The sequence below is a fragment of the Episyrphus balteatus genome, chromosome 3 (assembly GCF_945859705.1).
Source record: "Episyrphus balteatus chromosome 3, idEpiBalt1.1, whole genome shotgun sequence".
Taxonomy (NCBI): Eukaryota; Metazoa; Arthropoda; class Insecta; order Diptera; family Syrphidae; genus Episyrphus; species Episyrphus balteatus.
This window is the reverse complement of record NC_079136.1, coordinates 3,191,388-3,219,372: the sequence shown is the minus strand read 5'-3', so window position 1 is coordinate 3,219,372 and position 27,985 is coordinate 3,191,388. Positions and strand designations below refer to the sequence as shown.

The window sequence follows — 27,985 nt, the reverse complement described above, 5'->3', positions numbered from 1 at the left end:
GTGTGTAAGTTAATATTTAATTTATTTGGTGAACAAATTAAAATTCTTCTTTATTATATGAGAGTGCATGAATCCAAAAACACCATTTACTTAAAATTCTAATAATTCTATAATTAATTAATGGTCATCAATATAAATTCAGATAACTGCATCCAATCCTCTTCTCCTAGATCGTTGACTCAATATCGGACGAGGCTTATACAAATCTTCACTTGAATATCGTTGATTTCGATTAACAATTGCCTTGCGTTTAACAACAGCGCTTATAACCTTATTCATTTCAGATTTACCAGCATCTCGTGAACCCAAAGAATCTATAAGATTAAAAGTGTTTATTTATATAATTATTGAAAAATTTATATTGAAAGTTCTAATTACCGCTATCGCTTTGTAAGTTTTTATCCAAAAAATCATTTTCTTTCGAATTAACACTCAATTCCGATGATGTTGGTGAAACCTTGTTGTTGGAATTTTCGTCAAATTTGAAACGTTTGGTCAAACAATGCGAAATTGAAGGTCCATCATATTGTATGCAATCAATTGTGAGTGTTGCACTTGTAAGGGTGGCCTGTTCATTGGGACTTTCCATGGAATTTTTCACACTAACATTACCCTCAGCAACAGGTGACAAAGAATTTTGTCGATCACCAACCGAATTGGTCTCTGTTCCATGGCTAGCATTACCTCCCGATTCCGATTCGGTTGTCGAAGGCTCACGTGAATTTCCCAAACTTGATTTTAAGAGTTTTCGGAAATTCTCCATCATAATTGTGAGGATATTTATGCGAGTTTCGACATCGTCTTTGGTTTTTGATTCATTTTCAAAATAAAACAAAAACTCTTCATCGTTTTTAGGGACCATCGTTGTTGTTGGTGTTGTTATTGTTTTTTGATTTTTGTTTGAGTTTACTTGAACACATGCATTACCAATTTCGATGAAATTTGTCTCTGGACTTTTCAGCAAATTATCCAAAATTACAATTTTCTGACCAGATAAATTGGATATTGTAGTTGTGTCTGCAACAATGCCTCCAGCTAAGAAAATAATAATATAATCAGTTTTATTGCGAACAAAAAGGTCGAGATGCTAAGTTTTAATTTTGTTTCCTTGGAGAGTGCCGAGGTATGTATATTGTATACCTCCTAACGCATTCTTCGAAAACCAAAAAATTTATAACAAACAAAATAATGAAGCAAAAACAATAAGGCCCAGTATATTTCGAAACATAATTCTATGATGCATGCTGCTATAAATAGCTGGAAAATTGTTTTTATAAGATTTATAAACACCATAGATTTAATTTAATTTTAGTGAGATGTTTTTTTAATGGTTTTCGATTTATGATATGATTGATTTAGATAGTTTATAATGAATGTTAGTGAGGATATTAATAACTTTTCTTCAGTCTCCAATGAACTTAATCGTTTAAGTATCTTTGTCAACTATTTCTTTTTTGCAGTAAAATTAATTTGCAGATGCGATTTTTCTAACACATGCGTAGAATTTAACATTTTTCAACATGAGCAAAAGATTTGCTCTCCCATATTGCTCAAAAAGAGAATACATACGTAAGTCAAAAGTGCTGCAAAATTGAGTTTAATTGTTTTCGATATTGATCGGCGTCGGAAACCAAAATGTAACAGTGTTGGTGAATTGAGAAAAGCAAACATTTTCTCAGAGGTATCACTTAGGATCTTAGGAATGAGCGCTCTCATACTTATGTACGTATTAGAGCGACACTTTTATGGCATATTTTAGATTTGAAAAGAATCAAATTCGGTATACATTATACAAATCCAGATGATTTATGTATTTGTGCCAACTAGCTAGACTGAATAAATAACCAACCTAAAGTATATGCATATAGGATACATGGAATGAAACTTTATCGACGTTTTCATCTCCATTTAGTCTGCAAAATCTTAAATCGAATGCAAAACCTGGTGCTGACGCCATTTCTGCGGTTTATATTAAAAAGATGTTCAAATTCCCTTTACATTTCTTTGCATTATTTTCCTTGTGTACTGGAATATTCTTGGATGAATGGAAATCATCTTACTTGATATCAATTTTTTAATCGGATTAAAAAACAACATTGCAAACTACAGGGGAATATGCAAGTTATCTGCAATTCCTAAACCTTTTGAAAGCTTAATCAAAAATAATGATTCGTAAACTTGAAATATTCGGTATTCACTCAAGCCTACTTCAACAGACTAAGCCTACTTAAAGCCCCATTAGTTGTTCTTCAGGAGTTCCAAAGGGCAGCCATCTTGGTCCATTGCTGTTTATTATATGCATTGATGGCATTTTTAACCATATCAATTTTAGCCAATGTCTTGCTGATTATGCTGATGACTACAAATTATTTTTGAAAGTACCAAGCAATAGTGACTAAACCTTCAAATGGGCTTGGATAATTTAACTAAATGAGCCTTAATATAAAGAAAATGCATGACTGGGTCGCACGTACTAACTCTTGCAGGACTAAAACTTTTATGTTAGTTTACTTGTAGATTTTAAGAGCGGGTTCTGTATAAATTTTAAAGAAATTTTGTTGGTGTTTGGGAAGAGCCGACATTTAGGGCAAAATTTTGTTAAATGAAAAACTTTTTTTGCTATTGGACTTTTTTAGAAATACTAAATGCAGTTTTATTACAATTGCTTTGAATATTAAGTCTGCAAAGTTTAAACAAAATCGTTGCAGTCGTTTTCAAGTAGTTAACATAGGAATAGAAAGTGGACCGTATTTTTTTCCAGCTGGTCCAACAACAACGAATTTTAAGTATTGTGGCTTATAATCGGCTTTGCCGCATGTTCTCCTATCGACCTATGTCATGTTCACACCATAACAATCCTGTCTATGACTTTTCTGGGCCTGGAGAGGAATTTATTTTTCTTGGATGTATTTATCTAGGTGAGCCAGATTTTTTTAGATATAGCGTGACTCATGATAGCCCGATGACAAAAAAAGGTTAATGTTGGAGAAATTTCCATTTACAAAAAGGTATACTCTCTGAATTGTGCCAAGTAAAGAGGTATAAGCCTTCTCAACATCATAAATTTTTATCTATTCAGACGTATTTTAACTCCGAGAGCGAAAAGCTTTCACAAAAAGAAAGCTTTCGTTGTCGGAGTCAGACGTGTTTTTATACCGCTCCCCAATTTTGTACGTTCTTAAACAATTTTCTTAAAATTATCTTGTTATTTATTTAAATATTAAGAATGGTTAACTGCATAGTTTGCGGATTTGGAATTCTTCGAGGTCACTTTATCAAATGTGAAGGTTTCTGTGGTGCAACTTTTCACAAAAAGTGTTCTCAGATTTGCGAAGAATCTGCTAAAGCCCTCATTGCAGATCGCAATTTATTGTGGCGTTGTACTAACTGCATTGTCAGCAGTGGTTCTTTGCTTTCCATAATGGTTCAACTAAAATCAGACGTTGCAGAAATTAAATCTAAATTCTCTGAGTTTTTAAATGATCCTATTTACAAACCTAGAAATAAAAACAGTATTTCTATACAAACTGACTTAAATAGTGATATCATTACAACAAATAAAATAAATGAAACATCCAAATTGCCACTTATTTTACCTATCGATTTGGAACTATCTCAATTACAACAAAAACCCGAAAAGGAAACAGAAAGCCCTCATCAAAGCACAAATCCTTCAAATATTGATACTGCTGCTGAGTCATCACGACAACAATCTGCTAAGATTGCTCATAAAACTGAAGTAAACAATACAAACATGATTATTTTTCCAACTGCATTAAAAAAACAAAGTCAAATTAAAGAAGAAGCTAACAAAATTATCGACGATATTATTTTAAAAATCTTCATGTCTGAAAGTGAACGGGTAAAGGAAAAAAATCGAAAAGTTCGACAAACTACGGAAGTGTTTGGTACAGAAAGTCATACTTCTACTGACACAAGCTTATCATCAGTTCCCAAACTTCGCTACCTGCATCTTTCTCGTTTCGACATAAGTGTAACCCAAAACCACATCAAGTCGTATGCAGCTAGTATGCTAAATTTACCAGAAAATGTACTTCAGTGTTATGCATTGATTAAAAATAAAAAGAAGCATTTTATTAATTTCAAACTCGGAGTACCGGACCATGCTTTAGCAGATGCACTAAATCCAGCGATTTGGCCCATTGGGGTTCAAATTAAAAAATTAAATAATTAAACTAAGTTTTTTCTGCTGGGAAGGCAGAACAAACCTAACATTATGCTTCTTCATCATCACTTTCTCTGTCTATATGCTTAACTTAAATACATGTCAAATATAAACGTATTGGGGAAAGAGTTAACAATTTGTTAGAATATTCATTTGCGTACGAAATCAACTCAAGCTCAAAATACATATATAACTTTAAAAATGTTTATATTCCTTATTAAATTGTAATCAATAAAATGTTCTGTTGTAATTCATAAAATGTTCTTTTATTTTATTAACAATTGACCAGTTTCCATGTGTGTTAGGTGACTTCAACGTTGGTGATATAGTTTGGTCCTATAAGGTTGATGAAAATTCTAGATAACGACTGAAACGAATTTCTTTAATCTAGCCTGTCTTACTAGTAAATTAGTGGGTCATGAAAGATAAGTTTAGTTTTCGCAAAACGCAATTCTACATCAATCATTACGGACAGAACTTTTGTGGACCGCATCTCTTTTAATATCTTAGATGAGTTCAATTATTTTTTCAAGCTTAAATGTGTTGATGTTTTTAGTTTTTGGAAAAAGAAGATTTAAGGCTATATTTTTATAAAATGTTACATTTGATAACACTGGTCAACAAAATTTAACTTTTTTTTTGCCACAAGAACCAAAATATACTTTTCTAGTAGTTTTTGGGGTGCTGAATCTGAATCTAAAGTCAGAAAAATTTGATTGGCCTCCGTTTTTGAAATATTACCGTTATATAATGCTAAAAAACGTAATTTTGGCTGTTTTCGAGGTTATGTTTTTATGTGGGGTAATTCATTATAAACAAATTTGTAACGGTTATTATAAGAACCGATATTCTTCTTTCAAAAACTGTTTAAATTTTCCCGATATCTCTTTTATTGCTCGAGATATCTTAAGTTTAATTTAATAAGCCACAGAGAAACTAAACTTAATCTAAAGTTTAAGTCACTGGCCACAGAATTTTTGCCACAAGAACCAAAATATACTTTTCTGAAGGTTTTCGAGTTGCTGAGCTCATATCCGCAATCAGAAAAATTCTATTAGCCTTCGTTCTTGAAATATAACCGTTATAAAAAAAACCCTTTTTTTGCACTTTATAACGGTAATATTTCAAGAACGAAGGCTAATAGAATTTTTCTGATTGTGGATTCGAGTTCAGCAACCCAAAAACCTTTAGAAAAGTATATTTTGATTCTTGTCGCAAAAAAAAGTTTAATTTGGTTGGCCAGTGTTGTTTTTGATTCAAAGACCGCTACTTAAATTTTAAATATCTCGGGCAATAAAAGAGATATCGGAAAGATTTAAACATTTTTTGAAAGAAGAAAACTAGTTCTTATAGGCACCGTTACAAATTTGTTTATAATGAATTACTCCACATAAAAACATAACCTTGAAAACAGCCAAAATTACGTTTTTTGACATTTTCTAACGGTAATATTTCAAAAACGAAGGCCAATCAAATTTTTCTGACTTCAGATTTGGATTCAGTACCCCAAAAACTACTAGAAAAGTATATTTTGGTTCTTGTGGCAAAAACCTTGTTGACCAGTGTAATTGTACATTAGAGTGACCGCAACTCCCATAGAAAAAATTTTTTGTCGAATTTTTTTCGTGGGAACCCCATAAAATGTTAAGCCTTTGCAGATTTTTAGATAGCCTAAATTTCAGCTCGATTGGATAAGTCTAAATGGTGCCGACACTCGCTCAAAGTATCAAAAATCTCTAGAAATAGGGAGCTAGTACCAAACAGATGGGGTCATTTTCACTTTTTATATATTAAATGAAAGGTAGTGTTTTTATACATAATTCAGATACTTAGTTTGTTAAGGCTTACTTAAAAAAAAAACTATATTGTGTTCAATTTAAATTTTCAGTACTGACCTCAAAAAAGAGTTGAGGTGCAAACTCTGTTAACCATGAAACTTTCTATGTTATAAGGTGATGTATGGTATTTGATCGAAATGTTTCTCGTATAATTTTAACTACAATACAAGCATCAGGGCACAGTTAAATTAACTTTGAAATTTCAAAATCAGCCTTACATTCAAGAAAAAAAAAAAAAAAAAACTTACGTATTGAGAACCTCCTCCTTTTGCAAGGTAGTCAAAGAGGTTTCAAAATTATGGTCCAAAACAGATTCTAAAAAATAAAGCGAGGATATTAGTAAAAAAATGTTAATAAGCACCAAACACTTGATGTAATAACCCAGAATACAGGAGAATTAGAGGCAAAACTCAACTTATGTCAGCTTAGTTCTTCATTATATTATTGTTCATTATGTTTGAATCCAACTGCGGATACGGATATCAATGCCAAAAAAAAACATAGCTAATGTCGATGAATAGTAAGTTTTTCTTAGAAACGATATAATCACAGTTTATGGAAGAACTATGAACTGGTTTATTACTTTTACACCACGTGAAACTCCTCATTGTTCTAGCATTTCAAATAAAAAATGTTCTTCTTGTAAATAAGACTGATTTTGAAACTATAAAATCAATTGGATTCTGCCCTAGTGCTTCTTTTATCATCAAAATTATACAAGAAGCATTTCGATCAAAAACCTTACATCAATCTATAACATAGAAAGTTTCATTGTTAACAGAGTTTGCACCTCAACTCTTTTTTGAGGTCAGTACTGAAAATTTAAATTGAACACAATATAGTTTTTTTTTAAGTAAGCCTTAACAAACTAAGTATCTGAATTATGTATAAAAACACTACCTTTAATTTAATATATAAAAAGTGAAAATGACCCCATCTGTTTGGGAGCTAGAGCTAATTTTCTTCGCAAAACAGAGAAAAAGCAGAGATTTTTGATACTTTGAGCGAGTGTCGGCACCATTTAAACTTATCCAATCGAGCTGAAATTTAGGCTATCTAAAAATCTGCAAAGGCTTAACATTTTATGGGGTTCCCCCGACCAAATTTCGAAAATCGATTTCTTGCGGTCACTCTATTGTACATACTTAAATTTTATCTTTGCATGTAAATATACATACAAAAATTTAAGAAGCTATTAGAGAGCTACTTGCTTCTATTATTTTTTCCATCGCTCAACAGAGAGAATGCTCTCTTACTTGCTAGGGTGGGACATATGTAATATGCATAGAAAGTGGTCCGTATTTTTTTCCAGCTTGTCAAAAAAAAAATTGTTCACGTTGGGGAAATTTACATTTACAAAAAGGTATACTCTCTAAATTGTGCCAAGTACAGAGGTATGAGCCTTCTCAACATAATAATTTTTTGTCTATTCAGACGCATTTTAACTCCGAGAGCGAAAAGCTTTCACAAAAAGAAAGCTTTCGTTCTCGGAGTCAGACGTGTTTTTATAGCGCTCCCTAATTTTGTACGTTCTTAAACAATTTTCATAAAATTATCTGGTTATTTATTTAAATATTAAGAATGAATATTTGCACAGTTTGCGGATTTAGAATTCTTCGAGGTCACTTTATCAAGTGTGAAGGTTTCTGTGGTGCAATTTTTCACAAAAAGTGTGCTCACATTTGCGAAGAATCTGCTGAAGCCCTTATAGCAGATCGCAATTTGTTGTGGCGCTGTACTAACTGCATTATCAGCAGTGGTTCCTTGCTTTCCATAATGGTTCAACTAAAATCAGACGTTGCAGAAATTAAATCTAAATTGTCTGAGGTTTTGAATGACCCTATTTACAAACCTAAAAATAAAAAAAGTATTTCTATACAAACTGACCTAAATAGTGATATCACTACAACAAATAAAATAAATGAAACATCCAAATTGCCACTTATTTTACCTATCGATTTGGAATTATCTAAATTACAACAACAATCCCAAAATGAAATAGAAAGCTCTCATCAAAGCATAAATCCTTCAAATATTGAAACTGAAGCTACGTCATCACAACAACAATATGCTTTGGAACCTGAAATCGCTCATAAAACTGAAGTAAACAATACAAACATGATTATTTTTCCAACTGCATTAAAAAAACAAAGTCAAATTAAAGAAGAAGCTAACAAAATTATCGACGATGTTATTTTAAAAATCTTCATGTCTGAAAGTGAACGGGTAAAGGAAAAAAATCGAAAAGTTCGACAAACTACGGAAGTGTTTGGTACAGCAAGTCTAACTTCTGCTGACACAAGCTTATCATCAGTTCTCAAACTTCGTTACCTGCATCTTTCTCGTTTCGACATACGTGTAAGCGAAAACCACATCAAGTCGTATGCAGCTAGTGTACTAAATTTACCGGCAAATGTCCTTCAGTGTAAAGCATTGATTAGAAATAATGCCGACATCTCTAAGATGCCTTTTATTAATTTCAAACTCGCAATACCGGAACATGCTTTCGCAGATGCACTAAATCCAGCGAATTGGCCAATTGGGGTTCAAATTAAAGAATTTGTGAAGGAAAGATGCAGATCAAAGCTAAAAAATATACATGTATAAGATAGAACATTAAATTTTTTTTTGTAATAATGATATTAAATACTGTCTATATGAATCAGATTTTTGGTAAAATAATAACACATTTATTATAAAGTAGTTTATGTAAATTTTTAATTTTATGATTTTAATGTGAAACTTTTACTTGCGTTAAGAAAAATTTTAATAAGGCCGACTTCACAAAACTAAACAATTTCATCAGATTAATGTTTTTTGGTATAAATGTTGACCTTCAAATTTCTGACCATTGTATGAAAATAATTTTGTTTACTTCTTTGAAGGCTCAGAAAAGTACAAATATTGGTTTTATCCCATATGAAGTGACAAAAATTGATTATAATAAACTAAACCATGATTTCCTTTCTGCTCTCTGGGATGATTAATATGCTGAGGAGGAAACTTACAAAATTATATAAACATCCATTAAACTCAAATTAAAAAACTCGTTACATTCATATCTGTGGCAAAAAGGAAAAACGATATAAGTCAGTTGTTACAACTTTTTCAGGAGAGCGTTTTGAATGTTGGACTTGCTATTACGAATCAATACATACACCATTTTTCTTTTGCCTGTAATTTATAAACCGGTTAAGATAAAAATACGAAATAAATATGGCAGACAGATTCGATTATTGTCCACCCGATTGTGTAAAACTCAATTTCGATATAAGTCGACTTATGCTGTTATGCCTTTTGCATAGATGTGTCAGAAAATAAGTAAGAAAGTTTGAGCTGGTAAAGATAGTTACTATCATAACAAATTAAGAAAAGCTCAGGAGAGCATCAAGCAAGAATGGAAAGTAGTCAACATCATTGTTAATCAAAATGAAGTAAATCAGGATGGATCTTTAGAAATAATAAATGAAAATGATTGTATTACAGATCCAATTTCCCTTGCAAATGAGCTTAATGAGTATTTTGCTTCAGTTAGACATTCTTTTTTTTTCAAGATATCTAAGTAAAAGCTGCTGTAGATGCCTAGAAAAAATGTCACTAACTATTCTTTTTCTTATATATTAAATAACTATTTACTTAAGTAAGTGAACTTTTCTATAGCTTGTAAATTTATTCAGAATAAAGAATCTAAAATCTAATCTAATGGTTTATTCTTATTATGGACTTTTTGTAATAAATCTAATCTAATGTATATGATCTACGTATTTTTTTCTCTTATTACAAATTTTGATTTAAAGATGTTTTTGATGTGAAGTCCAAATTTCACTGCCACGTCACGTTTTTGAAATATTTGAGTATTAACAAGTCAAAAACACGTTTGAAATAATTCCATTTCGATTCCTGATTTGGATAAAAAAAAAAAGCAAAATACTACTGAAAAATATATATAAATTAGTTTTTGAGACTTTATAGCTAAAATAGTGATTGGAAAATATCTTATGTGAATTAAATTTTTAAAAGTGGCCTAAAATACTTGATTAAAAGTTACAGACCAATGTCAAAACTCTCTGAGGTGCCAAAGTTATTTGAAAAGTTGGTTGCCCAGAGGCTAATTTTTTTTTAGTCAATGAATTCATATCGCCAAATAAACATGGGTTTGTTAGTGGTCGCTCAACTTTAACTAACTTGTGTCCATTTTCACTATTCTGTTTAAGATCTATGGAAAATAGAAAGCAAGTGCATATTCTGTACACAGATTTCGTTAAGACTTTTGACAGAGTTCAACATGAACAATGCTCCAAAAATTTAAAAACAACTTATGTGTCAAATTGGGGACAGTTTATCAGGGACCGTATTAGTGGAGATAGTAATTGATTAAGGCTGATATCAATCTTGCAAGGTTACAATTACCTGTAACCCTTAGGTTACACTGTAAAATGGTTATAAAATAGAATTCATATAACAAAATCATATTTACCTTTTCCATTTGGATTATTCGCACTTGACGTTCCCGACGATGTGTTGCTGTTGTTATGCGTACCATTCGTTCCATTATCCTGTGAATTACTACTCTCTTTAGGACCACGCGGTTGTGATCCCTCTTGACTGCTGTCCTCATCATTAGAATCTGTCGACTTGCGCCACTTGTGCTTAGATGAATAATGATCGTCAACTGTAATTTTACTGCGATCACGATCAGATTTATCCTTCGACGACTTATCTCTTGTTTTATCCGATCTTGACCTTGACTTGCTACGATCACGACTACGACGTGATTCCTTCGAATCATGATGACTTCGTGAAGATTTGCTATATCGTGATGACGAACTCTTTGATTTATGCACCGAACTGCTGCTACTACGATGATGATGGTGATGATGATCTGACGGTGTTCTCTGACTACTCGACGATTTGGATGAATGATGTCTCGAGGAGGATGACGATGGTAGCTTATGACTGCTACTACTGTATTTATCTTTGTCTCTGTCAGATCGTCTATCCTTGGAGTATTTTTTGTGTCGTGATGATGAGTGTTCCTTATCACGATGACTTGATGATTTTTGATGCGAATGAAGTGGAGACGAAGTCGCCGATGGTGACTTTGGCTTAACCATCGGAGATTTCAAGGAGTTTTGCGACATAGAACACTGAGACATTTCTGATTTTTCAATTATGTGCAACTCTCTGTCAGCAGAGTCATCTAAGGAAGTGGTTTTGGTAGCCTCTTCCAAATCAACTTTAACTTCGATTTTGGAAAATTTGAAATCAGAATCCTTTTCAAATGAAAATTCATGCGACGGCAGGGGAATATCACTCGTCTCAGATGTATCAATGGTCTTGTTCTCCATCGAACTATCTACCCGATGTTCATCGCTAATATTCGGCGATGTATCCTCACTTGGAGGCTCGGTTTTGCGTTCGGTTCCTTCGAATTTTATTTCATCTTTTTTTATGTCAAAGTGAAGTGGCTCTGAAGGTTTCTGATCAGAGCAAGAGTTCGAGTTCTCATTGAACTTTGGCATCTGTGCCTCTTCGGATATATTCACGTTGTTCTCTTCTTTGATTTCACAAGCTGTTGATTGTTCATCTTGGGTGTTTCCATTTGTGACAATCGACAGACGACTATCGCTTGAAACTTGAGACAACTGGGACTCTTGTGTGGCATCGCCTGGCGATTCATCACAAGCAGTGACTTCCTCAGTCTTCACTTGTTGTGGTGGTTCCGGAGGAGGTGTTTTATTGTTTTCATCGGCATCCCAGTCTTCGGATGAACTTTCATCCTTGACTTGCGATTGATACCTTTTGTTGAATGCAAATGAATGTGGCTCAGTTGTCAGAGGAGTCACCACTTCAGGTTTGACTTCCTTCACTTCTTCCGGCTTGGGTTCAACTTTAGACTCGAATTTGTCTTTGTCAAAATTACTATTCTCAATTGGCTCAAAGGCGGGAGATTCAAAGTCATCAATTTTGTCATCGGTTTCCATTTCATCTTTCGAATCGGATTTCATTGTACATTTATCAGAATCAGGACTTACCTGTTCCAAATCTGTTGGAAGTAAGTCCGTCTCAACCTTCAAGATTCCATTCAGAGGTGGAACATCGGAAGAAGTGACAACAACTGTTGGTTGTGGTTTTGGTATTCCTAGATACTTGTAGGCGATGTCTTCGATTTTTGGTTGAAAGACTGTAGCTATTTTGGGATTGACTACTTGATCGACTATGCGTTCAACGCCAACATCTAGGAAGCCAGCTCTGGAAAGAAATTTTGTTTGTATTTGACAATGAATCGATAAGAAACTATTAATTGTTTATCATCATTATTATTATTTAAATAAAGCAATAATAATACAGTAAAATAAGGAGAAAAAAGGGGTAAATCTCGGAATGAATGTTAGTAGAATTTTTTTTTGCTCAATATCTTCCTTTTGCCATTCTATAACATATCTCAAAAGTCTAGAAAAATCGCATGTCCGCTTGTCGCGATTTCAAGGTCAAATCGCGAAATGGAGATTTTCAAAATTAGCAAAAATAGGCTATGGTATTATATACACATATGATACATGATTTCAAGGTATTTTTTAACGTTGATTCCAAAAAATCTAAAATCAAGACAATCTGACGTCTCTGGAAAAAGTTATACCTGTTTTTCATCTGTCAACTCATATTATTATAACAGTTGCAAACTTACTGCCGAAAAACCCTTTAAAGTTATGGTAGATGAACCAAATTTTGCATGAAGATTTTAGAATCCATCATTATTAAAAATCAAAACAATCCATTACAAAAAATATATATACCTACGAAATAATGGCATTTTTTTGATGGAGGGGCAAATTTTAGGATATGCACTAAAGAAGATTCTTGTTCATCTTAGGAATAAGTGCTAATAGGCTATTTTTTTCATTTTAATCTTTGTTTGGATGTTCTTTAGCTACCCTCAAAAATCTAAAAAAATCTCATGTCCGCAAGTCCTAATTTTCTTGGTTTGAAAATAAGGTGCAGATTTTAAAAAAATTGAAAAACTACACTTCAGATATTTGTGTCAGATCAACATGAATAAAGTGCATTACTTTTCAGGGATGGTCAGGTTGACTTGTTTGTGAGTTTTGTTGGAATAAGTGTTAAAAAATACCTTTAAATCATGTCGCTTATGTTGGTATACATATAAAAATTTAAACTTTTCTTATTAATTTTTTAAAATCTGCACCTTATTTTCAAACCAAGAAAATTAGGACTTGCGGACATGAGATTTTTTTAGATTTTTGAGGGTAGTTAAAGAACATCCAAACAAAGATTAAAATGAAAAAATTAGCCTATTAGCACTTATTCCTAAGATGAACAAGAATCTTCTTTAGTGCATATCCTAAAATTTGCCCCTCCATCAAAAAAATGCCATTATTTCGTAGTTATATATATTTTTTGTAATGGATTGTTTTGATTTTTAATAATGATGGATTCTAAAATCTTCATGCAAAATTTGGTTCATCTACCATAACTTTTAAGGGTTTTTCGGCAGTAAGTTTGCAACTGTTATAATAATATGAGTTGACAGATGAAAAACAGGTATAACTTTTTCCAGAGACGTCAGATTGTCTTGATTTTAGATTTTTTGGAATCAACATTAAAAAATACCTTGAAATCATGTATCATATGTGTATATAATACCATAGCCTATTTTTGCTAATTTTGAAAATCTCCATTTCGCGATTTGACCTTGAAATCGCGACAAGCGGACATGAGATTTTTCTAGACTTTTGAGATATGTTATAGAATGGCAAAAGGAAGATATTGAGCAAAAAAAAATTCTACTAACATTCATTCCGAGGTTAAACCCTTATTTGACTGGATTATAAACTCTAATAGTTTATAATTGGCAGTTCAGGGTCAAGACCCATCTTGACCAGCTTAATCTAGGAGATGTTTTGACCAATGTCGTTAAAGCAATTGATGAAGGATATGAAGATTTTTTAAAAAGAGACAGGAAAGCTAAAGAACGAATTTTAGCGTTTGTTTATAATGATTTTTTGAACTACATTCGTGAGAAGACTACAGCTAAAAAGATGTGGAAAAGCCTTCTTGCCTTTTTGCAAGAAATTCTGTGGTGAATCAGGTTCAGCTCAGGAAGCAATTGTTGTAGCTCGAAATGAAAGATAGTGATTCAATCGCAAAGCACATCACTGATTTTGAAAATTTGGCAAGGCAGCATAAGATATCGGGAGCATCATTAAAAGAAAAGTGATCTCCTAGCTCAGTTTTTTCTTACCCTTCCTGAAAAATTTAATTCGTTGGTTACTGCTTTACAAAATCCAAGTGGCAATGATTTAACGTTTCAAATTACCAAAGACAGACTGCTTTTAAAAGAAGCAAAGTTGAATGACAGAGATTTTTAAGAAACGCTTCAAATTTCAAGGCAAATGTTTCAAGTGCAACAAGCAAGGGCACTAAGCGAGAAGTTGTCGAAATTCTGAATCAGGACATGATTAAAAGCCCAGTAAGAACTCAAAAAGAGGTATGTCTGATCAAAATATCAGGTAAGGCATTGGTAATCATTTAAAAAAGTTTTGAGGTTTTAATCAAAACCAACATTAAGATGATGGAGAAGTCCGAAAGAGTGGGTCTCGTAATTCCGTCCGTCTGTCTATGCGCTCATATGTACACATTTCCACAGCCTAAACGGGTGAAAGGATTTTCTTCAAATTTGGTATAGATGATTTTTTTAGAATTCTGAAAAGTTTTTTTTTTTGTTTTTTTTTTTTATATCTCGCTTTGAAAGCTTACATATTTTTTTAAGTTATTGCAATTTCCTCAAAAACGGCTCTTACGATTTTGATTAAACTTTGTAAACTTTGTACATGTAATATTCAAATTGCAACAAACTGCATATATAGTTTTCCTAAAAAAAGTGAAAAAGCAAAAAAAATTTTTTAATTGAATAAAAATTTTATCTGCTTCTCTCTTTTCGAATATCAACCAGAACAATTTTTTAAAATTTATATAGAGATGGTTCTTATGATCAGGGTCGGACTGACCATGTAACCCAGCTATCCTACAGTTACAAAATTAAAATAAATAAATATCATTTAAAAAACAAGTCAAAATAAATATTTCAAACATTAAAAAGTAGTTTCACGAAGAAGGGCCCGTTTAACAAGTGCAGGCCCTAAATTGGACTATTTGAAAGCTATGTTTTTATTTGTATTAGATTTGTATTATTAGTGAAAAGGTTTGGGGTATAAATTGTACAATGTACATACCCTTGGGGCAGTCGGGGCAGTGCCCCGAGACCCCCCACATATGTCAAGGCCCAACGTTAAATTGAAACATGATCCATGGAACAGATACCTAATATGTGCACTCCGTTTTTCACCTAAAGTATCTATCTTAAGGACTTGAATCAACAGAAACAGAATAGATACAAATTATATGGTTTTTCGCGTAATGCATGGTTGGCTAGCCGTATTAGGCTTCGGGTCCTGTCTGTACAACTATGGATGGATTTTGTGAATTCCAAATACAAATTAAAATTATTTCAATTCCAAAATCATTAGTAGACTGCGGAGGCGATCTTTTTGTGAGCTTTTCGACACAGGACACCCAAAAATAAATAAAAGGATATCCTGTTGGATATCTGAAACATGTTTTTTTATAAAGAAAATGAGAGTGAATGTTTCCGGCTCCAAAAAACTCTGAATTTAACTCTGAATGAATGCAAACAATCTGAACTAAAATTCAGAACTTATAGAAATAAAAAAAGTTTTTAAAATAAGGAAAGAACAAATCTCATAAACTCAATACAATTAGTCGAAATCCTTGTTTTTTATAATATTTAATATTGGATTATTTTAATTGAATTTTTTTGTTTATAGATCTAAAACTCATTGCTTATAGAAAGTTATTCCATTTTTTAATAAAATTTTCAAAAAAGTTTTGTGTATTTTAATTTTCGTGGAGCAAGCAGCGGCAGCAGGCCCTTTTTATCATTTTGCCATCCGGGCATATAAAAGTGAACTCAAAGAGTAAGTACGTGCGACAAAGTTGTGCATTTTATTTTTTATGAAAAACAAAACAACAATTTTTGTCCAAAATGTAATAATTATTACATTATGGCAAGAAACGACAAAATCTACAGAAGAGAATTCAAATGGTATCTAGGAAAAAATAATTCTCTTGAAACCTTTAAAAATCAGAAATTATCATTTAAAAATCAAGTACTTGCTTATATAATTTTTTTTGTTTTTCATTAAAAAAAATTGCAATCTGACTGCCTTTAGAACTAGAATCCATTGTCATTTTTGAAGGTAGAATATTTTTATAAATATTAAATTTGATGGTAGTGCATTTTTGAGGAAGGGAATTTTTAAAGCTGCACCAATTTTGAAAATTTTTATAAGTGTGGCCTTTTTGAATTAAGGGCATTTTAAAAGCCAGAGCCAGAGAAAGTAGGACATTTTCATAAGTTGAAGGTAGAGCATTAAAGCAGGGATTTTTTAAAATTTGAGCTTTTTTGAAGGAACGGCATTTTTATAAGAGTAGTTTTGAACGTAGGACATTTTTGAAGGTAAGGCATTTCTGGTGATAGGGCATTTTTCAAGGTATGGGAGTTTTAAGGTCATTTGAAATTTAACTCAGGGCATTGTCCATCCCTGGCTGTGGCTCTGGGAAGAAGTAACACGGGAATAATTTACTTTCCGTTCGAAAAATTGATAAGTCTTGGTGTTGATGTCCAATTTGCCAACGATGCACAGTGGGACGAATGTATGGAAAAATCGGCATTTCTAATATCTTGTGTTTTAGTGACTGAAACTACGCAAAGTTGCATTAAGACGTCTATTTACACCTAAATCTATAAATTAAACATGAAAACCAGATAAATGGAAACGTTTTAGCCAGTAAATTCATTTTTTATTTAATTAAAAGAGTTGAGCAGCGAACTCTTTTTTTAGGATTTTCTTTTTATTATTATTTTTTCTTTTCTTTTAAATAATTTTAATTTATGTAAAATAGAACTAATAAGAGTATAGATAATAAAACACTATAATTTGAATATTCAAACAAATAAGAAAATAACAAAATAAAGAAACAAAACTTTTTATTCATTGTCGATTTCGGAGGTATAACTTAAGTCGTCCGGGTTAAATTCTAGGGGAAAACTGAGATCTATATAATTTTTTGATGAATATTGGTATATATCTCGATCATAATTTGATATATGTGAACTTTTTGACTGGAAATTTGACAACTGCTAAAAATTTTTGCATTTTTATACAATTTGATCCCATCATTTTTGAAAAAAATGTTAAAATGTTATAAATAATATTGGTTTAAAGAGCATTTATTTGTTTTAAATTGATGTTATCACTTACGCAATCATGTATAGCTTTAGTTATATTCAGATTAGAATTCAGCCATTATTCGTTAGCGCTAATGAACCGATTGAGTCTTCTAGAAGACTGCTCCATCTTCTACTTGACTTTGAGGCAATAAAATTTAGTTACTTCTTGTATTTGAGCTTCTACATCTCCTGTTGACTTCTCTAAGCCAAGAAGTTGTTGAATTTTCAAACAGAAACCGATCAAATCGTCTGTTTTCGCACTATCCAGCCAAGTTTTTAAATTTTTGCCATTTTTGATATAGGGGGTCGAACCTAAATAACGCGATTATAAGTACTTGGGGCAAATTGGGGCAAGATTTTTTTCTTGATTCCTGTAGAGGACACTTTCCTGAGTATAAAACCATAAAAACCCCAGAGAGTCTTTTAGGTGTAAAAAAGAAAATCTTACTCAAAGTCAACACCAACACCAACACCAACACTTGGAAAATCACTAATAAAAACAAAACTCAATAAAACAAAAAAATTTCTATAGTTAAATATTAATTTATATACCTTGATGAGTGTTATTATCCATTATTAAATTAATTTTTTACCGCACAAAAAATTTTGGGAGTAAGACAAATTACAACATGATTTTTCACCACAAAAAAAAAAATTAAACTAGACAATGGGTAGCACTCTATAACTTTTGCACTACGCAAATAATTTTGATGCAGTTAGAACCTAAATATATTTGGGATGACATACCAATCACTCAAAAGTACCGCAATAATATTCGATTTTTTTATTTATTGCTATGGGTCGTCCCACTGTGCGATGTAGCCAAAATCATTAAAAATGAACTTCTCATTGCCAAAGGATATCTAAATGGTAGTTTGTATGAAGTTGATTTTGAGATTTAACAACTTAATGCAAGACTGTTGATACAAAATTATGGCATATTCGTTTGGGATATAGAACTAATAAGAGTATAGATAATAAAACACTATAATTTGAATATTCAAACAAATAAGAAAATAACAAAATAAAGAAACAAAACTTTTTATTCATTGTCGATTTCGGAGGTATAACTTAAGTCGTCCGGGTTAAATTCTAGGGGAAAACTGAGATCTATATAATTTTTTGATGAATATTGGTATATATCTCGATCATAATTTGATATATGTGAACTTTTTGACTGGAAATTTGACAACTGCTAAAAATTTTTGCATTTTTATACAATTTGATCCCATCATTTTTGAAAAAAATGTTAAAATGTTATAAATAATATTGGTTTAAAGAGCATTTATTTGTTTTAAATTGATGTTATCACTTACGCAATCATGTATAGCTTTAGTTATATTCAGATTAGAATTCAGCCATTATTCGTTAGCGCTAATGAACCGATTGAGTCTTCTAGAAGACTGCTCCATCTTCTACTTGACTTTGAGGCAATAAAATTTAGTTACTTCTTGTATTTGAGCTTCTACATCTCCTGTTGACTTCTCTAAGCCAAGAAGTTGTTGAATTTTCAAACAGAAACCGATCAAATCGTCTGTTTTCGCACTATCCAGCCAAGTTTTTAAATTTTTGCCATTTTTGATATAGGGGGTCGAACCTAAATAACGCGATTATAAGTACTTGGGGCAAATTGGGGCAAGATTTTTTTCTTGATTCCTGTAGAGGACACTTTCCTGAGTATAAAACCATAAAAACCCCAGAGAGTCTTTTAGGTGTAAAAAAGAAAATCTTACTCAAAGTCAACACCAACACCAACACCAACACTTGGAAAATCACTAATAAAAACAAAACTCAATAAAACAAAAAAATTTCTATAGTTAAATATTAATTTATATACCTTGATGAGTGTTATTATCCATTATTAAATTAATTTTTTACCGCACAAAAAATTTTGGGAGTAAGACAAATTACAACATGATTTTTCACCACAAAAAAAAAAATTAAACTAGACAATGGGTAGCACTCTATAACTTTTGCACTACGCAAATAATTTTGATGCAGTTAGAACCTAAATATATTTGGGATGACATACCAATCACTCAAAAGTACCGCAATAATATTCGATTTTTTTATTTATTGCTATGGGTCGTCCCACTGTGCGATGTAGCCAAAATCATTAAAAATGAACTTCTCATTGCCAAAGGATATCTAAATGGTAGTTTGTATGAAGTTGATTTTGAGATTTAACAACTTAATGCAAGACTGTTGATACAAAATTATGGCATATTCGTTTGGGATATGTTGGACAAGGAGCCTTAAAAGAAATAGCAAAAGACTCAATACGACTTCCGCTGATGGCATTAATTTCTGTGATATTTCGCTGGTTGAGAATTATAAGGGTGTATTTCATACAAAATACAAAAAATGAGTTTTATACACCAAAATTTTCGTAATTTCAACGGCTTTAAGATAAAATTAAAAAAAAAAAAAAATAGAAAAAAATTATTGGCGACGGTACAGGTAAAAAAGACATACAACTTTCATGATTTCACATAAATGTATTAATATAATAAGGTTCTATGTTATTCAAATTGCAACATAGAACCCTTTTACTGATTTTTTTTTCAAACAAAAAAATACATTGATTTAAGTTACATAGAACTTTTTTACCCAAATTTTTCAAAATGAAATCTTATGGAAATTATATTTTTTTTAATTTAAGTAAAAATAAAAGATCTTTTGATGTTTTTGCGGGTATTGAACAACAGGTGTGGAATCGGCTAACTTGATAGTCAATAGTTGACAGTCAAAAACGACGATTTTGCTCCATAATTCGTCGTTTTTGACTATAAACTATCGACTATCAAGTTAGCGGATTTCACTCTAGGGCTTTTGCTAAACAGCAAACAATTTTTGTATCTCGTTCTGTACTCTTTAAACCAAAATATGTACTATCCAACTGTAACTTTTGCAATAATTCTTTCGGGTTACCTAACCTAGATATTCTTACATCATAATTAAATTAGAGTAATGTTTTTTGTGTGCCAAGAATTGGAAGTGATTTTTTGAAAACTTTTTTTTCATAATCGACGTTGGGAATTTCATAGTTCGTATTAATAAACCAAAAGTTAAAGAAATACTTAGATTCCTTAACTTAAAACAAAAGAAGTCAAAACTCAAAAAGTACCTAAAAAGTACCTTCGGACAAACCTAAATCCGATGGCAAGATATACTAGGATAAAGCAAACGAGATTCAGCTTTCACCTTAGTACCCAAAAAACAAAAATATTAAACAAAAAATTAACTAATTTTTAGTTGTATTTAGTTGAAAAATTGAGTTTTTTTTTTTTTAAGTCAAGATTTTACTCTACTAACCGAAGTGAACTCTTCGTTATTCATCTTTACAATTATATTATTTTATTTCTATTAATAGTTTCATCGAATAAAACTTTTTTTTTAACTTGAAGCAAATTTACTTACGTTATACATGGAGACAAAGAAGAGGCACTTAGAACCAAGATGATACTCCTCTAAAATCCAATCTTCTTAAATTAATAAGATTTCTAATAAAAATAAGTAAAATTTGTTTAAACTTTACTAAAATCAAAGTGAACTTCATTTTAACAAGAATTTACTTTTAAAAAAGAATTTAAGTGTGGATACCTACTAAGATTGAAATGATTTTTTTAATAATTTTATGTACTAAAATTAACCCTTAAACCCCTAAGACCGTCTACAGATGGTCTTCGCTTAAATCCAATTGTCTTATAACTGAATAATTTTTCCGCTCCCACCTCCAAAGAAGTTTTATGCAGATTGAATTTACCTATACAACAGTACCAGTTTGAAGCATATGGGTAGAATAGTTCTATAGATATAATCAATTCTATCAAGAATTTGATGCGAAAAGGTGTAAAAATTATTTGGAAAATTTGGTAAAATTGAATTATTAAAAAAAATATTTTCCAATTGTTCAATCAACACAGGAATTTTTTGGTAAATAATGAAGTATAATATTTTCCTATATTGTTTTTTATTTGATTTGTAAAACACAAAATTTTTGTGAAAATCGAATTTTTGTGAAGACCGTCTGTAGACGGTCTTAGTGGCTAAGAAATGAAAAATTGTCCAAAATTATCCACCAAAGTCTTATTGGTTCTTAGTTATTTTGTCAGTGTTATTTTGTTTTGTTTACCAGAATCAAAAGTTTTTATGCTTTTTTTTTTAGTAAAATAATAATGTCTCGTCGGAGTGATAGAAACAAGGCTTGTGATAGGTGTAAAAAAGTAAATCTATCTGCCTTCAATGACGAAGAAATTGCAGATGTGAATCCGAAGATTATAACAAGGTTTTCAAAAAATACATTGGAGATTTGGACTATAGTTGTGATGAGCTTCCACCTGAAGACAGCATTTATTCATGAATGCTTGCAGCTCAAAGACACTTCGTCATTTGTGCTGTTAATTTGTCTTAGAATGTGAGCAACCTTAGCTTGAATTTGATTGACGCATTACCACAAGTGTCAAGAGGAGTTGGAAAAAAAAGTTACACACGATGAAGATCTAATCGAGCTAACTTTATCAGAGCAACAACCAGATGTGGCAACTCTGTTTGAGCCGAAAAAGGACTCCGTCCCCGTTAACTACTGAAGAAGCTTCAGGACCTTCAACTATGCCATCAGCTGGTGGCTTCAATGGAGCTGGTTAGTTTTGCACACATAAGAAAATATGCATGTGCAAGAGTAGCAACAAGATGTGGCAACGCCGGTTAAGACAAAGAAGAAGGTTCAAGCTTTTCAATTATGTATGACATCAGCTGGTCGCTTCAATGGAGGAATGAAGTTACGTTTAGGGGGAAAGCTGATTTTCCGCCTGAAATAAAAAAAAAAACATCTTTTAAGTTTTTCTCATATTTCTCCACCGTTACGGTCTAATAGATTTGATATCCCTCGTAACAAATCGGGATGATATAAAAAAAAGTCTAAACAAAATTCTAGGTTGCCAAACACGGACTCCGAAGGTATATTTGAGTTTTGATTAGTATGTCGATTTTTCCTTATTGCAACATCGAAGCATTGGAGCGAATATGGGTTTCGGCTTATATCTGACTGTTTATCAAAAAACAAGTTTGAGCAAATTCACAAAATATTATATCGTTCAACGACAAGTTTTAACTTGTAAAGAAAGGTGATCTGGGGTAAGATGGGGAACGAAAAAAATTTGTACATTGTATAAAATGTCCAAAACACACATTTTGTACCAAATGCAATACGCATTAGTGTTTTTTTTCGAAATTAAAGAGCTTTTTATAACATTTCTTAGAAAATAATTTGTGATTTTGAAATGAATAAAACATTTATTTTGGATTTGAATCATTTGTTAATTGTCATATTTTCTTAGTAGTTAACCACTAAGACCGTCTACAGACGGTCTTCCGTTTTTTCCACCTGGCGCTTCCAGGTGACATTTTTTGGATAAACGGACTTCATATTCGTATTTTTCAGCCTAAAATCATATTAGAATCAAAATTCCTACAAAAAAATTTCTTATTTTTTAATGTCAGTGGTTTAAGGGTTAAAATATTAAACAAACTTTTAATTTTTTTTGGCATACATTTTGCACCGTAGATGACTGTTTTAAGACGACTGTCTTTTTGGCAAAAAAGCATGCCAAAATCCGATTGATTTAATACAAATTCTAATTGTTTTTAGCGTGTCTTTTTTCTGTGTACGTTCACAAAAGCAGGAATTGTTGTTTTCTATAAATGCAACAACGTGATTTGTGGTATTTCTTTCTGTTATTAAAAATAGAATTTGACTGTTTTGTGCAAAACTTAAATAAAATTAAATTAAATCAAAGCCTATTTCACGATGAAGTTAGTTAGTTTTTTTTCATATAAAATCCATTTATTACATGTAAGCTCTTTATAACTATAAAGTTCTATGTTGAACATAGAACCTTTTTCAAATTTTTGTACAAACTTTTTCATAAAAAGGTTCTATGTCATTTTTAAAAAATGCTCATAGAATCCTTTTTTCTGGTGAAATTAATGTTTTTTTTCATGGTTTTAAGATTTTTTTAGGGTCCTTTATAAGATTGCATCAATACTTAACTGCTATGTAACTATTTTATCCGAAAACCAGCATTAAAAAACTTTGAGATCGATTTTCTCAAAACTAAGGTGAGTTGACATACAACCCTATAATTCTCAGCCAGCGATTTGTTTAGAGGGAAAACATAGTTGTGACCCCTTCAATGGCACACGAAACAGAGCATCTCGAGTGTTAGAAAGAATTCACTCCGATGTGTGTGGACTCATTGATAAAGTTAAGTGGAATGGATCTAGATATTTTGTATCTTTCATTGATGACTATACGCATTTCCCTATGGTTTATGTTATCAAGTGAAAAGCTGACGACTTTGAAGTAATGAAAGAATACGAAGTCATGACGAAATCAATCTTTGGACATTCAATCTCTAAGCTTACCATTGACCAAGGGAGAGAATATTGCTCGAGAGACCAGAACTTGTGGTACAAGAAGATGGAGATTCAAGTTGAACCTACCAATCTGTTATCACTTCAGCAAAACCGAGTATCAGAAAGTTTCAACAGAACAATAACGAAGAAAAATAACAAAAATTATAAAAAATTATTAAAATTATTTTTATTTTAAGTGGAGCGATTGAATATAATTCAATTATAAAGTTCAAGTGACCTCAACTCCAAAACGTTTCGCCCAGGTACGACAGATCTAACTGATGAGCCCACTGTCGTACCTGAGCGAAACGCTATATTAATTTGGAGTTGAGGTCACTTGAACTTTAAAATTGAATTAGCTTCACCAGAACTATTGTTGAAAAAAATAAGAACGATGTTATTGTTAATCACCATTATTATTATTTTAATAAACCAAAATACTCTTAGAATAGAAACAAATCTTACTCTGTTATATGTTTTCGTAATCTCTCACGAAGTTGATTTTTATTCATTTCTGGTGTCCACATTTGAGCGGACAAAAATTTATTCACAGTATTTTCGACGCGCTGACGAAGATTTTGGTAGGCAGGTTTTGTATCCACATCGGCCATTGAATCTTTGCGAAATTGATCAAAGACACCTTGGGATTTAACTTCATTGGCGATTTTGTCCACCAAAAGTGGATCCAAATTTACGTGCATTTTTCCAATTTGTTTTACTTTTTATTATTTTGAGGAAAATTTTTATGATGTTGGTTTTGCTTTTTCGACGAAATAAAAATAAAAAATATTCGAAAACCAGAAATGACAGATGACAGACGGGAATGCATTTTCGGAGTCTGACTCCGAATTACTTATTTAAGGGGTTGAACACACTAGTATGAATTTAAAAAATTTGTTTTTAATTTCGTTAATAGCCTTTTCACACCAAACCCAAAAACGCGGTATATGACAAAAAGTTTTCAATAACCTGAAAAGCGTTCACACTAAAAGCTTACAGGTTTTTGTTTGACGTTTAAAATATTTTGACATCCAAATATCAAGTTTTCGATGGGATTTAATTTGTGTTGCTTAAATCAGCTTGAGCTCACAAAATTGATCAAATAAAAGGAACTCTGACAATTTAAATAAATAATTTTAATTCATCAGCATAAAACAGAGGAATACATATATAAAAGTTTTGCAAAGCTTCTTCCTCTTTGAGACACCAAATACAAGGAAAAAAACGACTTCGAAGTAGCACCTAGATAGCTAAATTAGTAAAGATGAGAAGAGATTTTTGATGAAATAGAAAAACTCAACTCCCAGAAAACCGTTTGGACATTTTTTTGTCTGCTCTGCCATTTTCTATAATTAATGAAAAGAAATTTGATTAATTATAAAGAATATTTTGTTAATGAATACAAAAATATTTCTTACCAGTTGCAAAAATCAACAAACTGCATTTGTAAAACAACTGATTCTGTCAGTTCTTTTTTTTTGTCTGTTATCATTTTTTTGTCTGCTGAATTTGTGCTGAATTCTTCAAAAGGTTTGTTTGGTTATTTCGTTTGGAGTTGAATGTTTTCATTTTCAGGTTTTTGGCGAGTTTAATCAAAAACTTGTGTTTTACGAAAACTTGTGGTTTATGAAAAATGTATGGAAAAATATGTGTTTTTGATATAGGTTTTTGGGTTTTTTCGCAAAAACCGCGTTTTTGGCTTGGTGTGAAAAGGCTATTTAAGCCTGGTACGCTGCTCTCGCTAAATTTTAGCTCCCATACAAATTATCGAAAATTTTTAGCCGAGATAAAATGGATCCAATACAAGTTATCGATAACTTGTATGGGAATTTTATCTCAGCTAAAATTTAGCGCGAGCAGCGTACCAGGCTTTAAGAACAAACTACATATTTGAATGAACAGATAAAATAAAAATAAATCATTAGTTTTCTAACAAAAGTCAACTATGGTTGTTATGTCAAAAAATATTGTTGATGTGTCAGCACTAAATTTTAGCCGAGATAAGATTCCGATACAAGTTATCGATAATTTGTATGGGATAGATTTTAGCTCGGCAAAAATTTTCGATAATTTGTATGGGAGCTAAAATTTAGCGCTAGCTTTATTTATTTATTTCAAAAGAAAAAAATCTTTGTGTTCGTTTTGTAAACAAAACATCCACTTTGACAAATCAACAATATCATAAATGTTCAACTCATCCCAAAAAACATTATCCCTTCTATAAAGCTTTACAGGAGCTACATTACCACATGTAAAGCTTTATAGAAGCAAATTTGTTAGTCGGGATATCATGGAGGTGAGTTGGAAATAGCTACGATTTGTAACTTTTTGACACTTCAAAACGAGTTTAGGAACGATGTTCATCTGTCAAATAGTTACAAATCGTAAAGCCAGAACTATAATTGGTGGATGGAGTCGGATGCTAATGTCAATTGTTGTTGTTTTCCATAAGTTTTCATCCGACGAGTGCGCTCGCAACCGCACTCGACGGATGAAAACTTATGGAAAAACAACAACAATTGACATTAGCATCCGACTCCATCCGCCAATTATAGTTCTGGCTTAACTATTTTGTAGTTTAGGAACGATAAAAGTTAACGATAGTTAACAATAGTTAACAATATATATTGTTAGAAAAAGAACGCACCTCAGTTGTATAAACGTGGTTCAGCCTGGGATCAGGAATTTAACCCACCGATTTCGGCGGATTAGTTGCGGGTCAACTTCGGTTCAAGCATGGATGTGGCTATTTTTACATATGTGAACCTTGAACCAGTGCTAAACCGCAACCTTACCACCGATTTCAGAAGATAAAAGTTGCTGAACCACGGATTAAATATTTGTACAACTGGGCCTAAGGATTTCATAAATTCCAAATCAAAGTTACAAAAATGTTTGGAAAAAAGCCTTAACTACATTGGCCACTTTTTGCAAAAGTACAAAAGTGAAAATATTTTTATTTATTGTAAAAAAGAGGGTATAAATTGTTTATTGGATCAAAAAAGAAAGTTTTCTACATGCTTTTTGTAATTTTTCGGGTAATCATTATCATCACTTTTTAGGTCAATGTAGTTAGGAGTTTATCCAAATTTCAACCGTTTAAAACTTGTTAAACGTGATCAAGTGGTAAATGTGTCAAAATTTTGTATGAGATTCACAGTTCGTTTACCACATTTACCATTTTACCAGATTTACCCGGAGTTTTCACCGTTCTATTATTTTGAGCTTGCTTCACTAAAAAATAAATTTTGAAATAATTTTTTTCATAATTGAATGCTAAAGAAAAGTTGCAGTTGTGTGGTGACATATTGAAGTGTTTAGATTGAAATTGAAAAAAAAAAAAAAAATAGAATTCAAGTGAGAAACTTGTCCCACGAAATTATTTTGCTCTCTTTCAAAATGACATAAGGGGTATTCATGAAATGGTAAACTCTGGGTAAAACTGATAAACGTGGTAAACTGGTAAATGTGTCAAAATTTTGTATGGATTTGACAATTATTTTACCACGTTTGCTATTGTACCAGGATTACCCAGAGTTTACACAGTTGCAAGAAATACTCCTTTTGAGCCGATTGCTGAATCATCAACTCATGTCTTTACCAGTTCAAAAAGAAGAGATTTCCTTGCAAACCAATACTCAGTAGTTTGGTTGAAAACATAACCACAAACTAAAATATTCCGTAACTGTATAGGTATGTGTTTCTTGAGGGGTATTTTTTATGAAATTGTGTAAGCTCTGGTCAACGAAGCAAAGTGGTAAATGAATCAAAGTTTGGTATGGATTTGAAAGATTCTTTACCAGATTTCTCATTTTACCAGTTTTACCCAGAGTTTTACACCGTTGCATTACATATACCATACCCCTGTTATTAGGTTTAAAAATAATTATTTTTTTAGACTTTATTTTTAAAACAGCATGTTGTTTTGTCGAAGTTGGGCAAATAACGAAAAAATGGAATTTTTGAAATTGTTCAGCTTATAGTATAGTCTAAGCCCAAGTGGCTAAACCAAACCACATGTTTTATTTATTGTTAAAAAGGTGTAAACGTCTTTTTTATAAAACAGTTGTGAACAAAAATTTTAAATTGGTGAACATTTTACGAAACTAAATTTTTTGAAATGATACGTTTTTTGGCCCTTACGGAATTTCGTATCCTTTTTTAATCAGTATTGTTATTTAAAAAACCTACATCGTTATTGTAGTTGTATTA

General features: G+C 31.7%; 1 protein-coding gene across 1 annotated transcript; it reads right to left on the bottom strand.

Annotated features, from left to right (window-relative positions):
- Positions 1–5: 5 nt before the first annotated feature.
- On the bottom strand, positions 6–24,568 carry LOC129915789 (dentin sialophosphoprotein). The gene is made up of 4 exons (XM_055995465.1): positions 24,239–24,568; positions 10,502–12,276; positions 379–1,035; positions 6–314 (listed from the first exon to the last, which is right to left on the bottom strand). Exons 1-4 carry the CDS (start codon positions 24,472–24,474, stop codon positions 139–141), a joined length of 2,844 nt encoding a protein of 947 aa, XP_055851440.1. The 5' UTR covers positions 24,475–24,568; the 3' UTR covers positions 6–138.
- Between the last annotated feature and the right edge of the window lie 3,417 nt (positions 24,569–27,985).

Coding starts and splice junctions, on each gene's coding strand:
- LOC129915789 (XM_055995465.1), bottom strand. CDS start 24,474: ATGCACGTAAATTTGGATCCACTTTTGGTGGACAAAATCGCCAATGAA. Junction 12,277..24,238: donor TTACGAAAACATATAACAGA/GTAAGATTTGTT, acceptor ATTTCTTTCCAG/AGCTGGCTTCCTAGATGTTG. Junction 1,036..10,501: donor GAATAATCCAAATGGAAAAG/GTAAATATGATT, acceptor TTATTTTCTTAG/CTGGAGGCATTGTTGCAGAC.